The sequence below is a fragment of the Nipponia nippon genome, unplaced genomic scaffold (genome assembly GCF_047370975.1).
Source record: "Nipponia nippon isolate SJK-2023a ecotype South Korea unplaced genomic scaffold, ASM4737097v1 scaffold_5, whole genome shotgun sequence".
NCBI classification, from domain to species: domain Eukaryota; kingdom Metazoa; phylum Chordata; class Aves; order Pelecaniformes; family Threskiornithidae; genus Nipponia; species Nipponia nippon.
This window is the reverse complement of record NW_028262369.1, coordinates 36,912,104-36,933,104: the sequence shown is the minus strand read 5'-3', so window position 1 is coordinate 36,933,104 and position 21,001 is coordinate 36,912,104. Positions and strand designations below refer to the sequence as shown.

Below are 21,001 nucleotides of genomic sequence, written 5' to 3'. Positions count from 1 at the left end.
CCATGAAATATTGCTTCAGAATGTCTCTAAAGCTGGCCTGTTTTTAAAATGTGTACGTTCTGATGAAGGAGCTGATGTGGTGATTTTTTTTTTGGATGGCTTAAAAAAAAACAAAAAACCCCCAACTAACTGTTTTGCCCTTCATTTTTTCATTCCAGGCAGAGAATTTTTTGTGGGTCTTTCTAGGCGGACAAATCAACGTGGTGCAGAAATTCTGGCTGACACATTTAAGGTTTGTAGATTCATTCATGCCACAGGAAAGATAAGCTATCGTCCACTGAACCAATTTAAAAATTATACTGGCCAAGGCATTTGTGATACTCAAGTGCTTTATTTAGGACTTATTAAAGAAAAAACCAAGTACAACTCACTGAAAAGGTTTGAGCATCCTGTGAAGTGACAGATGCTGAAGTTGGATCTGAAATGTGAGATTGCTGCATAAAAGTACCTTGGATAGTGGGAGGCTGTTATTATTTGAGAGCGTATCAACACTCACATTCTTAATGTTCTCATGTATCAGCAACGTGTTCTTATTGCTGGTCCCTGGAGAGGTTTTATGTACATACTGTTTAATTAGGCATTTTAATGTATTTCTTTACAGTTGCAACAATAGTAATATTTGAAACATGTTCTGGATTTTACTCCAGTGCACCAGACAAGACAAGCTGGTCCAGAGGGGTATTTCAGACTCAAATAGTTGACACTTGTGCCCTGGGATATGTTGCTATTGTTAATTTGCAGAGAGTAAAATTAATTATGGAATGTCTCAATATAATTATGGAACTAGGACAATTTAAAAATATTTATAGCAACCATTCTTTGTTCCCATACAGGATTATGCTGTCTCCACAGTCCCTGTTCATGATTCTTTGCATCTGAAGAGCTTTTGCAGCATGGCTGGACCAAACTTGATTGCTATTGGATCAAGTGAAGCTGCACAGAAAGCCCTCAAGGTAAAGTGGATAAGAAAATTTTCTAAACAACAGACTTGAGGGTTTTTTGTTTTTAATCTCTGCTCAAGGATGCTGGAATTTCAAAATAGATGTAAATCAATGAAAGAGGAAATCGGTACATATCAGTGTCTCCTGTATGTGCAAACCGTAAAGAATGTTTATATCAGGCAAGAGAACAGTGATGTTAATTTAGCTTTAGCTATCTTCAGGAAATAAATGGATTATACAGGTTAAAATGGATTATGCAGGTTGTTACTTACAGCTTTGTTGACTAGAAGGTGGTAATTTAGTGATAGGAGGGAGGAAGGAGATATCATCAGAGCAGCAGGAGATGTTTACTTCAGATGTTGCCTTGAGGAAATGTGGCTTTTAAAATTGCCAGAGGGGAAGTAAAAGTTTTGGCATGAAGGAGGAGGGAGAGGGGTCTGATCCCTTTCATGAAGATGACCTGTGTACACGTTTTGAAGTGTAGGCTTTCTGGATAAGATCAGTAAGTAACTCCAGGTGCAGGGACCAGAGTCCAGGACTCCCTATCTCTCCTTCCTCCATCACCTGGCTGCAAAGTCAAGTTCCTTCCTGGTCACGCTTTTTCCTCTCTGGTCCCATGAGGGTCTCGTAACGGCATGGCTTCAGCAGAAAGGAGGGAGAGTAGTCTCACTCCAGCCTTGCCAATAATTTGAGTCTCTGAACATTTTCCTTTGAAGTGGGAGGTGGGGGTTTGAACCCTCAGGCTAAGAGGCTTCATGAATCTGGGTCTCTCTTTGCTGGCAGACTTGCGAACCAGTAATCTGTTGTGTAGCAGGTCAACGCTGTACTACCACCATCTTCCTCAGTGGGAAACGTTTATTGCTCCTGTGGGTTGCACTGGGCTCAGTGGCTTTCCTGCCTGCTGGGTGTGTTCAGAACAAATCTATCAAATTAAGCTTTTTCGGAGATGTGGGCACAGAGACATCTGAGGCCATGAATCTCATTATGCACATAGGCAAGGAGACAGCTCAACCTGAGAGATCAGCATTGCTGCTCCTGCGTGGTAGCAGAAAGCAGGGCACCAAAACAGCAAAGTGCAACTGAGACTTTCCCTGAAGTGAAGCTTGAGGGAGTTTATCCGTCTTGATAAATTAGGACCTACCATCCTGCATGGTTTGGTTTGAGACACAGGTAAGCCAGAGCATATCTGAAAGCATTACAGCTAAGTGTCTTACACATTTTTATCGGGACTTGCCTTCAAAGGTTAAACCAAAATCTACTTTTCAGTGATGGCAGCAAGTCCCAAAATTTCAGTTTAGGATTATACTGATTCTTTTGCCAATAAATAAGAACCAAAGTGCAGGCTTCTGCCCTTTGGCTTTGTAGAAGCCTTCTTGATGCAACAAGATCACTAATGCATGGAGGAAGCCAGCTGTGTGTCCCTTATAGTAAATTAGGAGGGGTGGAGATAGCTCTGCTTAACTAGTGAGAAAGCTCTTCGAAATCCACTCAGTTTAAATGCAACTTATGCAACCCGACTTGTATCTCTTGCCCTGATTCTAAAGCATGAATTATTTTAAAGAACAGCACTGCTATCAGTGCCCAAGGCTACTGATCTGAATCTGTGCCAGGCAGAACACTTACAACAGAAACAGTGTGTAACTCTGAAATGAACATCCCTGGCCCCCAAAGAGCTTAGGAACCCATCCTGCATGTCTTGTACACCTCCTCAGCTTCAGTAAGCTAGTGATATTTATTACTTCAAAACATCCTTAAGTATTTGCAAGATGGAGGCCTGAGAGACTTGTCCTTACTGCCATGCTGTGATATTTCATTGCACATTTGCTTTTTAGATCTTACACATTTTCCTCATGGGCGTAATCCTAGGACTTTTCATTTCCCAGCAGCATAATTTTTACTATCGGAGCTCGGCAGAGATTTGGTGGTTGTTTTTTTTTTTCTTTTTATCTTGTGACAGTTCAAGATTTAAAATGTCTCAGTCCCCAGCTAAGATAAAACCTACATTTCAAATCTCAATCTCCCCTGCTGGACATGGGTTGAATTATGGAGGCCAGGAAAGTGCAGTCCTGGCTGGCTTAGCCTTGCAGCCTGGCAGCAATTAAGGGTATAGGATAGCAGCCTGATTGCTCTGCATGAGCTTAGGGGAGCTCTTAAAAAAGAGGACAGTCCCGTGGCTTCCCACATAGTTTGTAGTGGCTTTAGGTTTGCTCATTCATTTGAACAAGCTGTTGAAATTACTATCTTATTGGAGCTCTGGGAGCATGTTCCCAGCTTATCGCCCATGTCTTCTCCCCTGAGAAACTTATGACAAATGGTTTTGGTTGTAAAGGTCTGATGTTCCTGATGCTGTGAGATTGATTTAGTTTGGGATGGAAAGTGCCCTGCATCTTTCCCTGTGAAATATGTGCTGTCCCAAATATTCAGGCTCAAACTTGAAATGCATCGTGAGCAGCAGCCTGATGAAATTTGCAGATCCAGACAGCCCTACACTTGTATAGTGTTTATAAACATGAGCAAAATTCAAGTACAATACTGGTTGCTCAGAGCTGCAATTTGAACTTGAGCCAGGACTAATCTGAGAACTCATCAGTTTGATTAAAGCCTTTTGCACAGCTCGGCTAATCATGTTGCAGTGCATCAATTTAGCTGTTGTAGCCAAAAATATTTTTTGGATAAGCTGATTAAATATTGCTGGTAACTAGCTGTCACGTAAATACCAGCATTAATCAAGGTACAGTAAAAAGCAGATACATTTTTAAAAGAAAATGGTAATTAACAAGATAATCTAGCAGTCTTTGATTGTTGGTGGGTATCTTTTTAAAAGATAGATCAGCTGTCAGTTTTCTGCGTGTTTCTCTGCATTGGAGATTTAGCAGCACGTTTACATGTGTGTGACGGTCGTGTTTGCTCACACCCTGCCAGCTGAGGTTAGGGTCTCTGGCCCGGAGCAGCGGTTTTGTGCCGTAGCACGTGCCCTTCTTGCGCTCCCAGCGAGCTGACAGGTTACATCAGGCAACCACGTCGCAGTCAGAGCAACATACGAAGTTACCCAGAGCGTGTTTCTTGCTCAGTATATTGGATCCATGCTCATCCTGGGGAACCTCTAGCTGTTTCTCCAGGAGTCTAAATCTCTTCAGAGAAATTATTGGAAAACAAATAGGTAAAGCATCTGTCTCAGAAATGACAGAGTTGGCAGTGCTGCTTATCACTAGCTTCCTCTAATGTTTGAATTCTTGCTTATTGACCTCAGTGGTTTCTTTGTATTTGTTCATTTGCCTCCAAAAAAAAAAAAATATCAGTTGGTAATCAGCTTCTTGCAGTCTTGTGGAAATGCAATTGCAGTAGAATTTACATGAGGCACTGATACTCAGGATTAAAAGCTGCTCCCTGGATTTCACCAGATCGACAGAGCTATAGCAGTGCTCTCCACTGCTCCTCTCGTTACCCATCACAGTACGGTCCCTGAGCTTCTACTGAGTCATTTGCCTGGCACAGCCCAGCATGCCACTCCTTTATTGTGATAGCTTGTTATTTTAAACCTCTCCTTTGTTGTTGCCATTTTTCATGTCTGCTCAGAAAATGCAGTCATACAAGCAAGATGATTAAGCTGTCTTTAACCATCTCTGGTAGTCGAGTTGTTTCCATTCTGTAGTGTGTCTTGTTAGGCAACAAGTAAACTGCTATGTCATGCTATGCTAACATTTTACATTTAAAGTAGGATTTATCTTCCTACTAACAATCTTGTTTGAAAGAGACATTTGTCTTGATTGTTCTTACAGGTGCAACTCATGTATCCTTAAAATACTTTAAAAATAGAAAAAGAAATTGCATCTGGTGCTCACGTATGGCAGAGTGCAATTGATGATGAGTTTAGTGCTGTGTATGTAATGTAAAGTGCTGTAAGTGAGCTAGGAAATGAGTGCACAGAGTTTAGGATTATAGAGCACATGTTAGAAGCAGGTAATAAATCAGAAGTGACATTTTAACCATGAAATCCTTTTCAGGCTCTGACAAGTATAGAACATTTGGGCTGCAGCTGAAAAGTGGCACTTGAGAAAACTGGGTGAAAGAGAGAGACAAATTAACTGCAGAAACTACTGGGGCCTGTAGTGGCTATCACATCTGAAACTTTAACTTCCCTCTGCTGTTTTCAGCATGCATTTAATTCCTTCTTGTAGTTAAACTAGTTTATAATTCTGTACACGTAACTCCATAGTTGAACATTAGCCATGGCTGTTGAGCCAGTAAAGCCTGGCATTATTTTTCTCTTGCCTCAGAGAAGCCAGGATTTCCTCCAAACATGTCACCTTTGGGCTCTGATCCTGCACTGTTGGAATCACAGACTTTTACTGTCAGCATGAATGAGGACGAATTCAGGCTGTGATGGTGCCGGCCCCGGTGTAGGGAGGTGACAGGGCAGGTCCGTGGGCAAATGCTCTGCACTGCTTTTTCCCCAACAAGGGACTCAACCCTAGGGTCTTGCAGGGACAGCAGATGAGCAGGAACGGGCCTGGGATGTAATCCAGTTCAGGTTCCAGCAGAAAAGACAAATGCTAGGCAAGATGATAATGGGAACCGTGACGCAGCATCCTTTACACGCTCCTTTCTGCACTCTCTCACTCTATACTAAATCCTGAAAAGCCACATTTCTGTCTGTTGGCTGTTGATGTTGGTTGGTACAGAGCACACATCCCCTCCACTTTCTGTGATGAGTGAAGACTTGGACAGCGGCAGATGATGGTGGACATAGTCCTTAGTTTAAGCATCTTTGTCTACAGTCAAACCGTTCTCTGTCACCCTTTGGATAACCCTTTGTAGCAAGCTAATTTATTTGTAGCCTGCTAATGAAGTTTTTCTCTCACCCATTGGGAAATGAGGGTTGTCCTTTGGGTAGGCTCTGATGTCGGGCACTCTCCAGGGGACTAAGCCCAGGGTCTCCCCATGGGGACTGGTAGAGAAAGCCTCCAGCTGACCCCACGGCTCTGGGGTAATGCCTGGCGGTTGCTGATGGATCTCGGAAAGGAGCAGAGGATTTGGAAGGAAGGTGGGATACCTGTCATGGTGCCTAGGGGTGAGGGCTGAGACATGGAGAGCACTCATCCTACCATATAGAATCACAGAATCATAGAATAGTTTGGGTTGGAAGGGACCTTTAAAGGTCATCTAGTCCAACCCCCCCTGCAATGAGCAGGGACATCTTCAACTAGATCAGGCTGCTCAAGAGCCCCATCCAACCAGACCTTGAATGTTTTGATAGATGGGGCATCTGCCACCTCTCTGGGCAACTGTGACAGGTGCACTCAACCCCCTAACCAAACTAGCAGTAGTTTGGTACAGCTTGCAAAGGAAGTAAAGGCCTGAGCCGTAGCCAGGCCAAGAACTCCTCTAGTTTCAATTTGTTCTCTGAAAACCCACAAAGGAGCAGAGTGACACAGTGAGCATCGATGCATACGCGCTTGGAACACCGATCATGTGATTAACACATGAATAGCGGGTGGCTTTTCGAAGACTCATTTATCAAGGAACAAAGAAAGTTGTGGGTACAAGGAGTCTCGTGCCTACCTTTCCATGCATGCGATTTGACTACAAGCCAAACACTTCATTCCATAAATATGACAGCCTAAGTGAGCCTTCTTTGAGCTCTCTGTGCTAGGCAGCATGGCTGCATGGCAGTGGTCTCCCCTTGAGCTGGGACACCTCTCCAGGTTGCTCCTTAAGGCAGAGAGACCTTTTGCCAACAGCAGATCTTTGGATAAGTCCAGTTTGAGCTCTCCCTGAATTGCAGCTTGACTGCATGCCAGGTGACTCTTCCCTTGAGCAAGAATGCCTTTCACGGTTTGAGATTCCTTACCTGAGACTAAGAGATCCTTCCTTGCCTCAGGTGGAGAGATCCCTTACCTGTGACAGATTATCGGTAAGTGACTGATGGCATGCTGAATTAATATTAATGAAACATTACTAACCCATGTAGCTATTAAATGTTAATTACTATAAACTTTGTATAGATGATTTCATTAGACGTAAACCGTTGTCTAAGTCTGAGACTAAGGTTGGACCTAGCCACGCCTAAGCTCTATCAGGAGTTTAGAAAGCAAAGGGGTCCACTCTGAACCTCGTGATGCAATGGGAGCGTCTTCCTTACCCTTTGCATCTCTGGTCTCTGTGTGAATCATGCTACCTTGATTCTAACTCGGTTTTCCTTCGTGTGTTTCTTCCATCCCATAATTAATAAGGTGAACCTTGCTATCAAACTTACTGAACATGGGCAGACCCCTGTTAAACTTCGTTAAATTCTATCGAATTCATTGAACTCTGTCAAATTATTATTTTACCTCAATAAAACACCTTGCTGCTTCTCTTTTGAGTGAGGTACATTCCACTCATTCGAGACAGCAACCTGTCCCAGTGTTTCACCGCCCTCATTGTAAAAAATTTCTTCCTTATATCTAGTCTAAATCTACCCTCGTTACCCCTTGTCTAATCGCAACAGGCCCTACTAAAAAGTTTGTCCCCATCTTTCTTATAAGCCCTCTTTAAGTATTGAAAGGCCGCAATAAGGTCTCCCCACAGCCTCCTCTTCTCCAGGCTGAACAACCCCAGCTCTGTCAGCCTTTCTTATGGCTTGAGCTTAATCCCTGTGGCTGCTGTATCTGGGGTATTCCCTCCATGATCTGGGATAACGGGGCACCTCCTGGTTTCACGTGAAACATCTGGGATTTCACCTGGTCATTTCAGAGGAAGGGATGCTAGTTACAGAGGCAGTGTGGCTGTGGCAGATGTCAGGGCTGAGTGGCGTTGCAAGGCAGAGCAGGCAATGCAGCTGAGTGTGTAACCTCTTGTGTCCCCTGGACAGACCTGCCCCAGCGGGACCTGGAGCAGTGGTGACATCTGCACTTCTGAGCTCGTCCTTGGTATCCTGGGCTCCAAACTCATTAGTCAATGGGATTTCATTATGGTCAGGAGTGTATCGGGATGTGTACAGTAGTGCAATACCATGACTTCAGCAAATACCTTTCTTTTTTTCCCCACTTTTGATAAAAGGTTGGCATGATTGCTCTGCCTTGATCTTGACTCTCCCATTCAGTATCTTCTATTAGGAGTGGAGCTGCTCATTCACCCCCTAAATTATTCCCTGAAGGACGCTCTTGCAAATGCACTCCCATATGCTGTTTTGACAGAGGTCAAGGGAGACTTATCAAAACCACATCTTAAGGATAAAATAGAAAGGAGTCTCTTTGGGGCAGCTAGGCCTTTGGTCTGTATCCAAAGCTACGATCAGAGCAGTGCTTTTAAAGACTTGGGCGCAAGGAGTTGTTCTAGCATTGGCAGTTGCCCTCGTTCCTGTGATTAAATGCCTTTTGTTCTTATTCCATCTTGTATAACTGAAGTCTCTGTAGTGTGCCAGCTTTAAAAAGCCGAGTGGTTTCCCTGCATGAGAGCAGGGTTATAGTGCTTGCATAAAAGCTAAGGGGTACCCAGCTCTGCCACAGAAGCGCCTCCAGAACGGGCACCTAAGGGAAAACTTCATCTGTCCGGTGTTCTTAGAAAGCAGCCTATACCCCCAAGCAGCGTGAAAAGGCTCCGCTAAATCTGCTCTTCCTATTGTCTGTGTAGTGTCTGTCTTTTCTAGTAATGCACAAGCCTGCATGAAAACATTATCTCTTCTTCCTTAAGAATTCATCATTTGTGCCTCTGCTTATTCCCCATATGAAGTCATAATCCTCTATTTACGATATCAGAATGGGTTGCTGTGGAAATGATTACTAATATTAATAACCCAAAGAGGATGACATCAGTTAGGGAATTAGCAGAAGGTGCAGATGAATGCTGACTTTTCTGTAGTGCAGCAACAAAGAAAGGTTAGTGAAATCCAGAGAACAATTGACAACTTGCTCCTAAAAATAAAAATTAAAAAATGAGACTTTGCTGTTCTCAGCCTTATAGATAGGAAAATTAGTCAATTTATAAAATTCTGTGCACTTTCCTTCAGCTCTATCTGATTTTTCCATTACTTTATGAATTAGGGGTGTATGGCATCTCAGAGGACGCAGGTCTTCACTGAGTACCAGATGACCTGCTACTTTAAAAAGGCGACTAGTTGTGTTTTCCTTTAATTAAAGTTAGACGTTGTAATAAACATACTGTGCTTAACTGAATGTCAGTGCTGTGCAGTTTGCATACATGCAGAAGAACCTAATCTTTTGGAATATACAGACTCAAAAGTGTACATTTATAGAATAGGGACTGTTGTGTTAGTCTCTTTTTTTTTTTTTTTTTTTTTTTTTTAAAAAAAAGGGCGAGGAAAGTGTCCCTTTCAACACATTTGTCGTCACCCGTAAGGCTGTCAGCCGCAGGAGCTGGGTCAGAGGCTGACTGAGAAGATGTCATTTGACTTGCGTAAATGCAAGACTCAGGTTTCTATTCCTTTGCTGCTTTTTTTTTTTTTTTCTTTGACTATTCTCTCCTTGGGTTCCTGTTCCAAAAGACAGGATGTTCGTCCTCTCGCCTTCTTGACTGAAAGAACACACGTAAGCGGCTTCCTTTTCCCCTCATCAGGTCGTGGTTTCCCTTTGCAGCGGTCCTGGGGCAGAGCTGGCAGGCAGGTGACAGCGTGGCCGTGACGCAAGGTGGTTCAGAGGGGCAGAGCAGCGCAGGTGTGCCTGTGAACGGCACCTGGTACCCGTCACATCTGCAGTGATGCAAAAGGTGTCCTGCACCAGGAAAAGCTGAGGAGCAGGGTGGGAGACATTGCTTAAAGAACTCTGCCGTCTGGAAAACATGACTGAGAGGGTGCAGCAGAAAGAAAAGCCCAAAGCCCAGCTGCTGAGAGTGTGGGTGGTAGGTGGAAATTAAAGTAACACTCTGGCTGTGTATGGGCTAAGAAATTTGGTGTAGTGACCATGGCACACTGGGGCATTGCTGGTTTCAAATAGATCTAGAATGCAGTTTGCATCCATAGGGTCTGTCCTGACTTATCCTATATCTCTAGCAGACTTTTCAGTCACTGACAAGAAGCCTTAGATCGTTCTACTGTGGCTTATGCTGCTCCAAGTGTTTGTCTTGTCCCCTTCCTACTGAGTCTGCCCTGCTGTTGTCTCTCCCGCCTGCCCGCATTTCAGGGGTGACACTCCTCATAGATCTTGACGTTCAAGAAGGTCACTGGCTTTTCCAGCTCTGCTCTTCTGTCCCCTCTGGTCAGCCTGGCCAACTGCTTACAGTCGCTGTTGTCACTGCTGCGTTTGAAGGAAACTCTGAGGAGCTGTTAAGTGGTTTGTGTGGCAGGCTGAGTCCCTGCACCCAGGCGCGTAGCACCGTGGCATAGCTCTCCAGCCCCGCTCTGTCCTGCATTTTCTTGTGTTGAACCCTAAGGCTGCTGCTTTCTGTCTCCAGTGCCAGTTGTTTCTCCAAATATGAAAAGGTGAGGAAGGAAATAGAGACAGGGCGAGAAAACAATGAATGAAATTCAGTGTAGATAAGTGTAAAGTGATGTGCAGCAAGGGACAGGGAGAATGACGATGTGAACATCACATACGAAGTAATGTGCTCTGACTGATCATTACCACAGAAATAAGATCCTGGGCCTGTTGAAATTGCCAGCTCAGCTGAAAGCCTAATGAAGAACATCATTATGGCACTGATTAAAGCTGTGGTGCATCTGCATGTTGGCTGTTGTGTGCACTTTGCATGCATGATCCCTTTGTTCCAAAAATAGATATAGTAGAACTGGAAAGATTCAGAAAAGTGCAATAAGGATGGATGGATACCTGGAACAGCTTGCCTGAGGAGACGAACTAAGCAAGCTATGACTATAATGTAAAAAAGAAGACAACTCAGAGGTGATGATAGATGCCTATGAAATCAGGAGTGATGTGGAAAAGGTGACTGGGAATCAACTGTTCACTGTCTCTCCCTGTGCAAGAACCATAGGAGCTTTAAAAGCAAGGGGCAAGTTCAAAAAAGAAAAGAAATGTCGCCTCTGGTCCCTGTCGTAGGATCCAGAAGTGGGATCTTAAGGGTCTTTTCCAACCTTAACGATTCTATGATACGGTCACCTTTGACGTGGGGCTGGAGATCCACATCATGCAGCACTAAAAAATAAGCACTTCCAGGTTCCACAAGCATTAAAAAATGGCAGGTTTGGTAATCAGAGGTATTTTCCAGGTAGTGAGCAATAATTTACCTTTCTCAGTCCTCCCTCCAGATGGCAATGTACTGGTCAGGTGCCCGTCCTCATCTTTTGCCTTAAGTGTGTAAGGGTGTAAGTCTGCTGTCGTTCCCAGACAAGTGGCCCTTCCTCCAAGCAGAAGAGAATCATGCTGTCCTCCAAACTCCCAGCTAACCTAGTGGGATGTGACTTGCATATTGCTGAGTTATTCTTCATCAGTGTTAGTTGCCCTGCACCACAAAAGACTTAATTTTCATGGTTACAGGCAAAGTTTTGATGTAGCTTAATGTTTTTCTCACAACTTTCAATCTCTTGCATTAAAATCTTTCAACTTGCACTGTACCCCAGGCCATATGTTACTTAAGCATCAGTGTAAACCAGGCCAAATTTTAATGTGCTTGGAAAGAAGGAAGAGGTGGGATGGAAAAAATATCTTCAATAGTTTTCAGTGAATAGTTTTCTTTTAAGAATACTGTGACTTGAAGGATTTAGGACAAGGTAACTGAAATCTGGTGAGGGAATGATCCTGTGGGTGTAGGGTTACATGCATTTAACTTAGGCTTAGGTTTGTTTTTTCTTCTAAATGTTGGGGGCTAGGGGAGCAGGAGCTAATCAACACAAAAATCAGACCCTGAAAATCTGCACTTCTCCTTCTCTATCAACCTGACACAGGCATTTTTCAGTGCAGTGTTCATTGCTGTGTTAGCAAAGAGGAATGCTCGCTGTACGTTTGGTTTTGCTGGTGGGGTGTTGGAGATCCAAAGGTGCATTGCAGGTGTGGTGGGTTTGGTCACTGTCTGTCCGGCAGCAAACTGGATGTGAGTAGGTCCCGGATGGCAGCAGGGCTCAGACTGGTGCCGTCCTCATGGAGGGGGAAAATTTGTAACTAGGGTTGGCCTGGTTTAAAAGTGCATGTGGTCATCTTAACTCTGTCAGTGATAATAGGCCCTAAACACATACGCATTTTTCCTTCATGCATAATGCTGCTTCATATTTAGGATTATTTGGCTTATCCATTACCTCAGTTGTCGGAAGACGCACTGTAAGAAACTATAGAAAAGGCATTTTAGGCTACGCGAATGACTTCAACGTAAGGAAAGCATGACTAAGGGCTGAGAGAATGCGCAATGAAAATCACCCTCTTCAGGCTGAAGAAAATTCCCAGAAAAACTAGGCATGCGGGAAATGCCTGGCTCTTAACGTAGCTGGTCGTACAGTGTTTGTGGGCAGAAAGCCAGCCCTCCGCAAACACATTGTGCAAGCGCTATAGGCTTTGTAAACTTGTCATTTAAAAAAAATACATATTTTTGGGGTGTATCTGGTAGAAAATACAATCAAAGGACCTTGCTTCTCTGCCCTGGAGTCCTATCTGGCCAGGCACATGTGCTCAATGACTTTACATAATAGAAATACGGAAAACCCCACGGGTCTTCAAAGTAACCCGATTGCAGTGTATCGGTGCATTTCTGCTGCATCCAGAGCCTCCCTATCGGGCAGGTTTGGGCTGTTCTTGCCAGGATGCTTTCTCAAGAAAGCGGGGTTTGAAATTTTACTTCCAACATGCAGGCTTAGTTATAACGGGGATGTAAGCTTGCAAATATGATTTTCTTCTTACCTTAAAAGCTGAGGAAGAGAGTAATCCTGTATTGTCAAATGTCCAGTTACTAATAAATGCTGTCTTGCTCTGGTGTTCGAGCTAGCTGAGATCCCATTCCCACCGTTACAGCTGTGTACTCAAACTCCCTTGCTGCTTTATCTCACTTTCCCACTCTTTTTTTTTTTTTTTTACCTCATTTGTTTCTGAATTAATTCGGCCACCACTTCTGTGCTTTTTAATCTTGAAAACAATGTTCCTAACGTGCCCTCCCATCGTGTCCCAGGCTTCCCAAAGTTAGTTCGTGCCTTGCGCTGGCACAGCTAGAGCCCTGCCACTTGTTCTTCATTTCTGCCTGCTGCTGGTGTTCTCACTTCAGCATTTTGCAGGAGTGAGTGAATGGGAGATGTATCCATACCCTTCTGCTAAGAATTCATTCGTAATTTCATATGGAAATATTATACAGTGATTCACAATGTATTTCTGATGAATGAGCCATTCCTACAGAAAACCTACAGTATCGGGATTCTGTTGCCAACAAGGACTGGAGAAAGCACAACTGTTTGGGAGCTGAGCGAAATCCAGGCACGGTGGCTTTTCCTCTACTGATACATGTATTTCAGTGCAGATTTAATAAATATGTTTTCTTAATCCAGACTTAAAAAAATTATGTAGGGAAGAAAAGAGAAGTCGCAGGTAGAGGACAAGTCTGCTGGCTCTGGTTACCAGGGAGAAGAGTAGCACCGGTGCAGGCATGTCACCTGCTGCTAGATGTCTGCAGCATCAAGGAAAGCATAATAAAATACATCTTGACAACATAACAGAAACAAAATTATAAATAGGAAACTCAACCATGGTAAGCACAGTAATAAAAATATATCCGGTGAAGTAAAGGTGCGAGGATTTTTTTCCCCAGAAAAACACATTAACCTTTTATGGAGGTAGATGTGACCTTGGGAACTCAGGAACGCTTCATAACTTCAGAAGGAACAAGAAATGACAATCTGATAGCACTTCCTCAAGAATGCACGGCATTCTTCATTGTGAGTGTCATGTTCTCCGCGGGATGTGGATGACTCAGGCTACAGCATGAAAAATGTATCCAGACCTATAAAGGAATTACTTACTGTAGGTGTGTGCAAGCATGAGTTGCTTTGTTGCTTCCCAGTATGGTGTAGATCCTTGTTATAATTAAGTTCCATATACTATTTTTTAACGAATGAGAAGTAGTACAAATGAACTTGCAAATAATCTAAAGGTGAATTTAACTGTGCCTAAAATCAAAGTCTGCTCTCTACTATGTAATGTAAATCTGTGGGGTTTCCCTGAGAAGGGAATTGAGTTGAAAAATTTTGTTATCAGAATACCAGTTTGGTTTTAAGATTATATTAGTATGAGTATTTTTAGTCTGAAAAAAAGCCTTTTCTTCCTGTTTGTGTCTTTGCAATGTATGTGAGAACATAGCGGGGCTAGTAAAGAAACGGGAATGCTTGAATTTGCTTAGGCTTTCAGTAGGACCAAAGTTTTTGACTTTGAGCTTTGTTTATTTCTGCATTATTCTAGGTCTCTGTCAGGGTGAAGCTGAAGTGAAGCTGGAATGGTACAATGGGGAGTCAGGCATCTTGTGTCCAGGCTTTTCCTATCTTTATTAAAAAGTTGAGCCTGTTCCAAAACACAGGATCTCAGGCTCCTCATGTGCTGAGGGTCTCTGTCTCGGAAATTCCAGTCGGGATCCCAATTTGTGTATGTGCCCTATATTCATAAACCAAACCTCTGAAACCCACCAGCTCTACTATTGTGAGGAGGTTATTGTGTTGTCCCCTTGGGAACGAGGATTAGCGCAGACGTGCCTTCTCGCTCCCCAGCACAGGTGCTTAGTGACAGAGTAACTGCTTGCAAAGCAGAAAGGAGGTCCTTGAAAAGAATTAAGATTGGGCCGATATCCAGGCTGGGAACTGTTCCTCTCCTGTTTGTGTTAATTCACAGTCATTTTACAAATATTGAATGATGGCTGCTTTTCTTGAAGGTGCTGAGCACCTATCGTTTCCATCAATGCAAGCAGGAGTTTTGCATACTTAATGCGCATTCCTTAAGGAAAAGACCCCACGGATGATGCTTACCGAGTGCCCTGCTTAATCCTGCCACTTGCAGGAACCATTTCACAAAGGTTTTCTGCTGCTCATTTCAGTTAGGGTTAGTAGATTCTTCCGTGAAGGGGAGAGATGAAAAGAGATCTCCTTCCTTGCTGCATAGCAAAATGATTCTTGGCTGACTTGGCAATTGTAATTAGCTATTTCTTGAAGGCTCTGTTCTCCCATTTGTTTGGGGCTGCTAATGTGTTTGGTCTAAATAGCTGTGCTTTGTGTTTCCTGGCAGACCATGCAACAGATGAGCGACCACCGCTACGACAAGCTGACAGTGCCCGACGATGCCGCAGCAAACTGCATCTACTTAAACATTCCCAGTAAAGGCCACGTCCTGCTGCACCGAGCCCCCGAGGAGTACCCGGAGAGCGCGAAGGTGAGTGCCATGCTGAGGGTGCCTGGGAGACCCCCAGCATCCCAGCCTCGCCGGGAAGTCAGTGGGAATTGAAATCGGGTGCTTTCCAGAATGGGCTGTTGTATCCCACCATGGAAATACCAGATGGTGAAAGGTGGGAGGCCTGGGCTCTGTGCTCATCTGCACTACTGATTTAATTACTGTCTCTTGTGCCCCTGGTGCTGCTTCTGCATAACTGGACGTAGCAACAGTTCCCCTCACTGCAGTATTGATGTACGTGAATCCCATAGCCAGAAGGCCATGTACACTGTAAACATTAGTGTTGATTACAAATAATGAGGTGGCTTAGCACCTGCTGATAAATCCATGCCTGTTGATTCTGTAAATACTTAGAGAAAAGGGAAAGTAGAGAGGCCTAAAGCGTAATGATTTCTGTTCCATTTTCTTTCCTAAACAGGTATTTGAAAAACTGAAGGACCACATGCTGATCCCAATAGCCAACACAGAACTGGAGAAAGTAGATGGGGCACTCACCTGTTGCTCTGTGCTTATTAACAAAAATTCAGAATTATGAGTTTACAGAGTCTCTCCCTTGTAACTGGCAATAATGTTACACACAAGGTAGACGAATCTGTATCCACACTTTTATTGTTTTTATTGACAATCTACTGTACCACTGTGCTACTAACCCTTGTTTACAAATTTTTTGCTTTGTGTATTTTTATTATGTCCTTGCAGATGGTATTTAAGGTGGATGTACGGTTTGTTGGGGGGCACGTAACTCTGAAGTATGTTAGTCCCATGGGCTAGCAGAAGACAATTATAATGGCTAACCCCTAGCTTTAGTGATTTAACATATCTGTGTGAAAATTTTATGAAAACCAACTAATTCTGAACATTTCAAGCACCTCTGTTGTCTTCACACTGTTCCCTTCTCCTGTCTTTTTTTCTCTTGCTTTCTTGCTCTGCATCTGTTTTTCCTTCCTCGGTCCTCTTTACTTTCAGTGATGCAAGGTATCAGGGGGACTGAAGAAAACTCAGTGGGCTCATGAACTTGGTATCTTGTGTGGTAGGGAAGCTTTCCGTACACTGGCTGGAACAGTGGGCAATGGACTGTGCTCGCTGTCTCAGCCATATCACGTTGCTGCTGCCAGGCAGAGTTGTGGCTGGAATCAGTTTCAGACGCCAGGTAGCAACTTCAGAAAAAGTTTCCTCCGATGGGAGCGTTCAAGGGCAATGTCTGCCTGGGAAACTTGAATGACAGAAAGAGAGAGAGCAGTGCAGCCACACAAGATACGTCCTGCAAGTTCAGGTCCCAGTTTGCTGCTAATGCCGTGACTTTCAATTTGGTGAGAATGGAAGAGGAGTTTTTAAAAAGGCCGGATCCCAGGGAGCACCCAAACCACAAAAATGAAAGACTGAGATGCTTTTTGGAAAAGTTAAACCTACAAAAGTAATCTAAAATATGGGGTTTTTTTAAATTCTCTTTGTTTATTTTTTTATTTCCGTCTCTCTGTTTTTTCCTCTTTCGGAGGCCACTTACTAGCAAAATTCAAAAGAAGAGGACAATAGACGGAGTTGAAGGACAGCTATTCCTGGATTATGCTCATGAATAAGGGAAGCTATTTTTCCCTGAAAGATTGGCATTTGTACCTTATCTGCCCTTGGGGCAGTTTTTCTTGGAACAATAACAGTCTTATATTTTTTAATTGCATGAATATTTACTGTGGTATTCAGTTAAAACAAATATCATTTTTGTAGCAAATTCCACAACACTTTTACCCACTGAATCATACTTTTTTTCACCACAGTAAAGTGAAGCATACCCCATTGTATTCACATGCTTCTTGTTAAATCATTTGTAAACTAAGGATGGAGAAATTCCCAAACAGAGGCAGTAGTGGGAACTCTCCAGAGACTGACAAATAGTCTGAACATGTTATCAGCTTCCTAGACATCTCCTCCACCTTTCCTGAACCACTTGTGGCCTGTTGCTGAGGTACAGTAGGAAGTGAGCAGGGGGGGCTCAGGCAATGCAGTCTGCAGGAAAGCAAACAGTATTAACCGAGCGCACACTTGGATATCCTTTGGAAACCTGCGTGCTTTTTTTGTGCAGTCATAAGGCAGGAAACACAAGTACTCATATCCCTAGGTACTCCTCAGCGTATCTCTCACTTCATCTCAGTGGCTAACGAGGAGGGAACCTCCTGGCAGCTACCAGAATACATCTGATGCTTTGTGGGCACACCGCATGTTGTGATGACACGAGGTATCACGAGGGAGAGAGCAATGACGAGTGAATGTAATGTACGTGAAAGGAGAGCATGTCCCAAAGGAAGTCTTTAGCCAGCCAAACAGCAACTGCTGTTTTCATGGCTGTGTGCTGTCCCAAAGGGTTCTCCTAATGTTTCCCCTTTGTCCGCTCCATTCCCGTGTGCCATCGTTTAAGTGTGACCCAGGTGATCAGGCTCTAAGGATGTAAACATTGCAGTGGGGAATCTCTGTTTCTGCCTTCCCTTGGTGCTTTTAAAAGATCTGATAAAGCATCTTGCATGTTAAAATGACTTGACGTTAAACAAAGATTTTGTGCCAAAAAGTGACCCTGCAGTATTTAACTGTAACCTTCTAGAGGCAAGCTCTGCTCTCTTCAAAACCTATGCAGCCATGGGAGCTGTGGTACAAAGCTGGAACAGAACCCCCCAACCTGTCCGTGCACCTCCTGGGGCCTGCCCCCATCCATGTCCTTCAGTCCCTCTTCCCTCCTCTCGCTAGGGAGTCAGAGCATCCAGCCACACTGGGACAGCGTTAGGCTGTGGGATTTCTGTTCAGTTTATCTCTCAAACTTTCTGGTTATTTTTTTTTTCTTTCTTCCACCCTCTCTCACCTTTCACCTGTCTCTCTCTTCCTCAGACTCTCATTTCTAGTTTATGCAATGATGACCACTTTTCTCTTTTAACCCCAAGTGATTTTGCCTTCTGTTGCCTCAGTTCTCCTACTTGAGTCGTCTTTTTCTGTACTCCTCCCTCTTCTCTGTTCACTCCAAAGTATCCCAACCCATGGCAGACTATCCTAAACTCACTCCCTCCTTGAGTAGGTGCCAGGAGGGAGGAGAAACCGAGGGGTCCACTTTGGCTCTGAGCGACTTCTTTGAGCTGGAAGGATGACTGTCAACAGGAGCTATAGATCCGGAGAGTGACAAGGGTGACTCCTCTTCTTTAGGATTACTCCAGAAGAGAGAAGCATTTGTGGTGGACAGGGTTGATACCTTGTGTCCCTGAAAGCAATAGAACAGGTGACAATGAATTCCCCTGGCTCCTCAAAGGAGGTAAAGGGGGAGTCAGAGCTGAGAAACATCTGCATTGACAGAGAGGTTGGTCTTTCACCTATTGCCATTTAGATTTCCTTGCCTTCAAGGCTCCATTTTGGTACACAGAAAGAGCAAGGGAGTGGCTGAGGGACGTGAATTCCCTCAGGTGATGATTTCAAGTTGATGATTGATACTTGATGATTTCAAGTATTCGAACTGTCTAACTTCAGGCACAGAATTTGGGTGCTCTTAATCACACCTGCTTGCTCTCTGTTGGTCTCAGTAGGTATCATAGCCTCCTAACATAGACGCTCTAAATTACACCTTAGCCTGATGCCAGACGTTACCTAAGCTGGTTAGTGGGATTGCTCTCACCTCTCCGCTTTTAGCATTATTCTTTATTCTGGCATTATGAAGCAAAAACGTTAAGAGCACTTCAGTTTGTGCATTTGCAGTATGGTACTAAGAACTAAAATCATGCCAAATGCTTCTTGTTCTTGCTGTTCGCTATTTTTTGTGTTGCCCAAACGAAGAATTCAGTTGTGAGGACATTTCTGCTGTGATACATATGCATCTAATGGGCATCCTGTACATCTTGTCACCAGAACATTTCTCAGATGCCTGATATAAATCATCATCCTTGATTAATATAAATAATAAAATAAAATCCCAAACCAAAAAAGGAGATGAGACACTGAACACTAATAGCTGCCCACATAAAACACTTGATAACAACAGTCAGGCTATATGACTTAGCAGGCCACTGCAGAAGTTCTTGTGGTTAATAGCTCAGCAATGGGGCTTGAACTACTCATCAAAGGTTTTTTTTTTCCTTTGAGTAATCAGTTTAGCTCAGTTCAAATGAAAGAGCTACAACGTGCATTATAGATCTTTCACGGATGTTATCTTTGCTAAGAGTTTAGGGAGAGCTGTGATATGTGGGTTTCTTTCTTCACCAGAATGTGAATACAGTGTCTCTCTCTGCAATGAAAATGTGAATGCATACTGTACCTTATAAGATAAACTTGAATTCTTCCATTTCTGCATTTCTGTCTTTTCCATGTTAATATACTCCTTTTCAGTCTTAAATAGATGCCACTGTATGAAGCTATGCCCTGATTTTTTTGGTGATTTCCACGTGATAGGTACAGAGCTCATAGGCAACACTATGTCCAGTTTTAAAAACAAAAAGTCAGTGCACAGAATGCTGTTTGTTCACAGCAAATTAGGGATGAAATATGGGGGGAAAATGAGCTCTTGATTTTATTCAGCTTCTTATACATTATATCAATGAAGTCAGAGCCAAATTACTTTGATAGAAAACATCACCATTCCCATGGAACCATTTGGGGAAAGTAATTTACTATTTAAGATTCTCTATTTTTGCTTTTATCAGTAAGGAAGCTGAAAAGATAAGACTGCTTCAAGAATGGTATTTGTTAAGTGATTGTGAACAAAGTAGCATTGGACCTCACATGTATTTTCAGAAAAGTTTTAACTGGACGTATGATGTAACTTGTAGAGAGTTGCATGTGAATCGTGTTAGTCACTGTTTTACATTGTATTGTTCTGCAGTGCACAAATATGACTACTGAACACAGAACTGTTACATTTCATTAAACTTAAAATCTTGTTGCAGTATATAGTTCCCCACTTTTTGTGCCAAAAACATCAATACATTCCATAATCTGTTCTAATAGAGGTTTGCACTTTTTTTTTTGTGACTCTTGCAGTTTCAATACTATATATCCCCATCACGAAGGAATAAAGTGTCAGTTGTACTGTGCACTGTGTAGTTTTTGCCTCTTGTTTTGAAACTGAAAGCATATGCATTTAATTTAATACTGTTTCATGCCATCTTTTTATTTGGAAGCTTGTTACATGCCTAGAAATAAAGCCAATTATAGACACTAGTGCTAAGACCTTTAAGCCTGTTAGAAGAAATCTTGACTTTTTAGAAACAAATCATGATTTTAGACTCTACATTTAAGAATAATGTGTAGAGAGGGGATATTGCCTATGTGTTCTAGATACAATGGTTGTGACTAAATTTTATTGTTGTCCAAGATAGCTAAGCAGATCTTACTGTAGCATAGTATTTTCTCTGTAGTTCCTGTATTTACTGGAAATTACAAAAGGTGAAACTACAAAGGCTTAGTGGCATGGCCGTTCTGGTTAAATTACTCACGTAGCTCCTTGGGTCTTTTCTCCCCCAGGATGTCAGGAGAGGTGACTACATTTCAGACATCGCTTGGTGGTGACATGACAGATGGCCCCATGTTTTGTATCGCAGTACTACTTGTTGTGCGCTACAAATAGCGTGTGTGGGGCTAACCTCCGCTTGTACCCTTGTGCTCTAATATCATTAGGTTATGATATTAGGATACGATATTAGGATTAACGATCCCGGGAGACAATGCGAGTCACTCCAGAGGCTCCACGGCCGCGTGTGTAAGCGCTCGTGGGCCTTCAGTGCCACCTTGTGGCAATCCAAG

At 43.2% G+C, this 21,001-nt stretch overlaps 1 protein-coding gene across 1 annotated transcript in view; it reads left to right on the top strand.

Annotated features, from left to right (window-relative positions):
• DDAH1 (dimethylarginine dimethylaminohydrolase 1) overlaps positions 1-20,292 on the top strand; it is a 65,765-nt gene extending 45,473 nt beyond the window's left edge. Inside the window, exons 3-6 of the mRNA XM_087733160.1 lie at positions 159-232; positions 834-953; positions 15,077-15,220; positions 15,657-20,292. Of these exons, the coding sequence (XP_087589286.1) occupies positions 159-232; positions 834-953; positions 15,077-15,220; positions 15,657-15,773 (455 nt within the window). The 3' untranslated portion in view covers positions 15,774-20,292. The remainder of the gene's footprint in view (positions 1-158; positions 233-833; positions 954-15,076; positions 15,221-15,656) is intronic.
• The last annotated feature ends 709 nt before the right edge of the window (positions 20,293-21,001 follow it).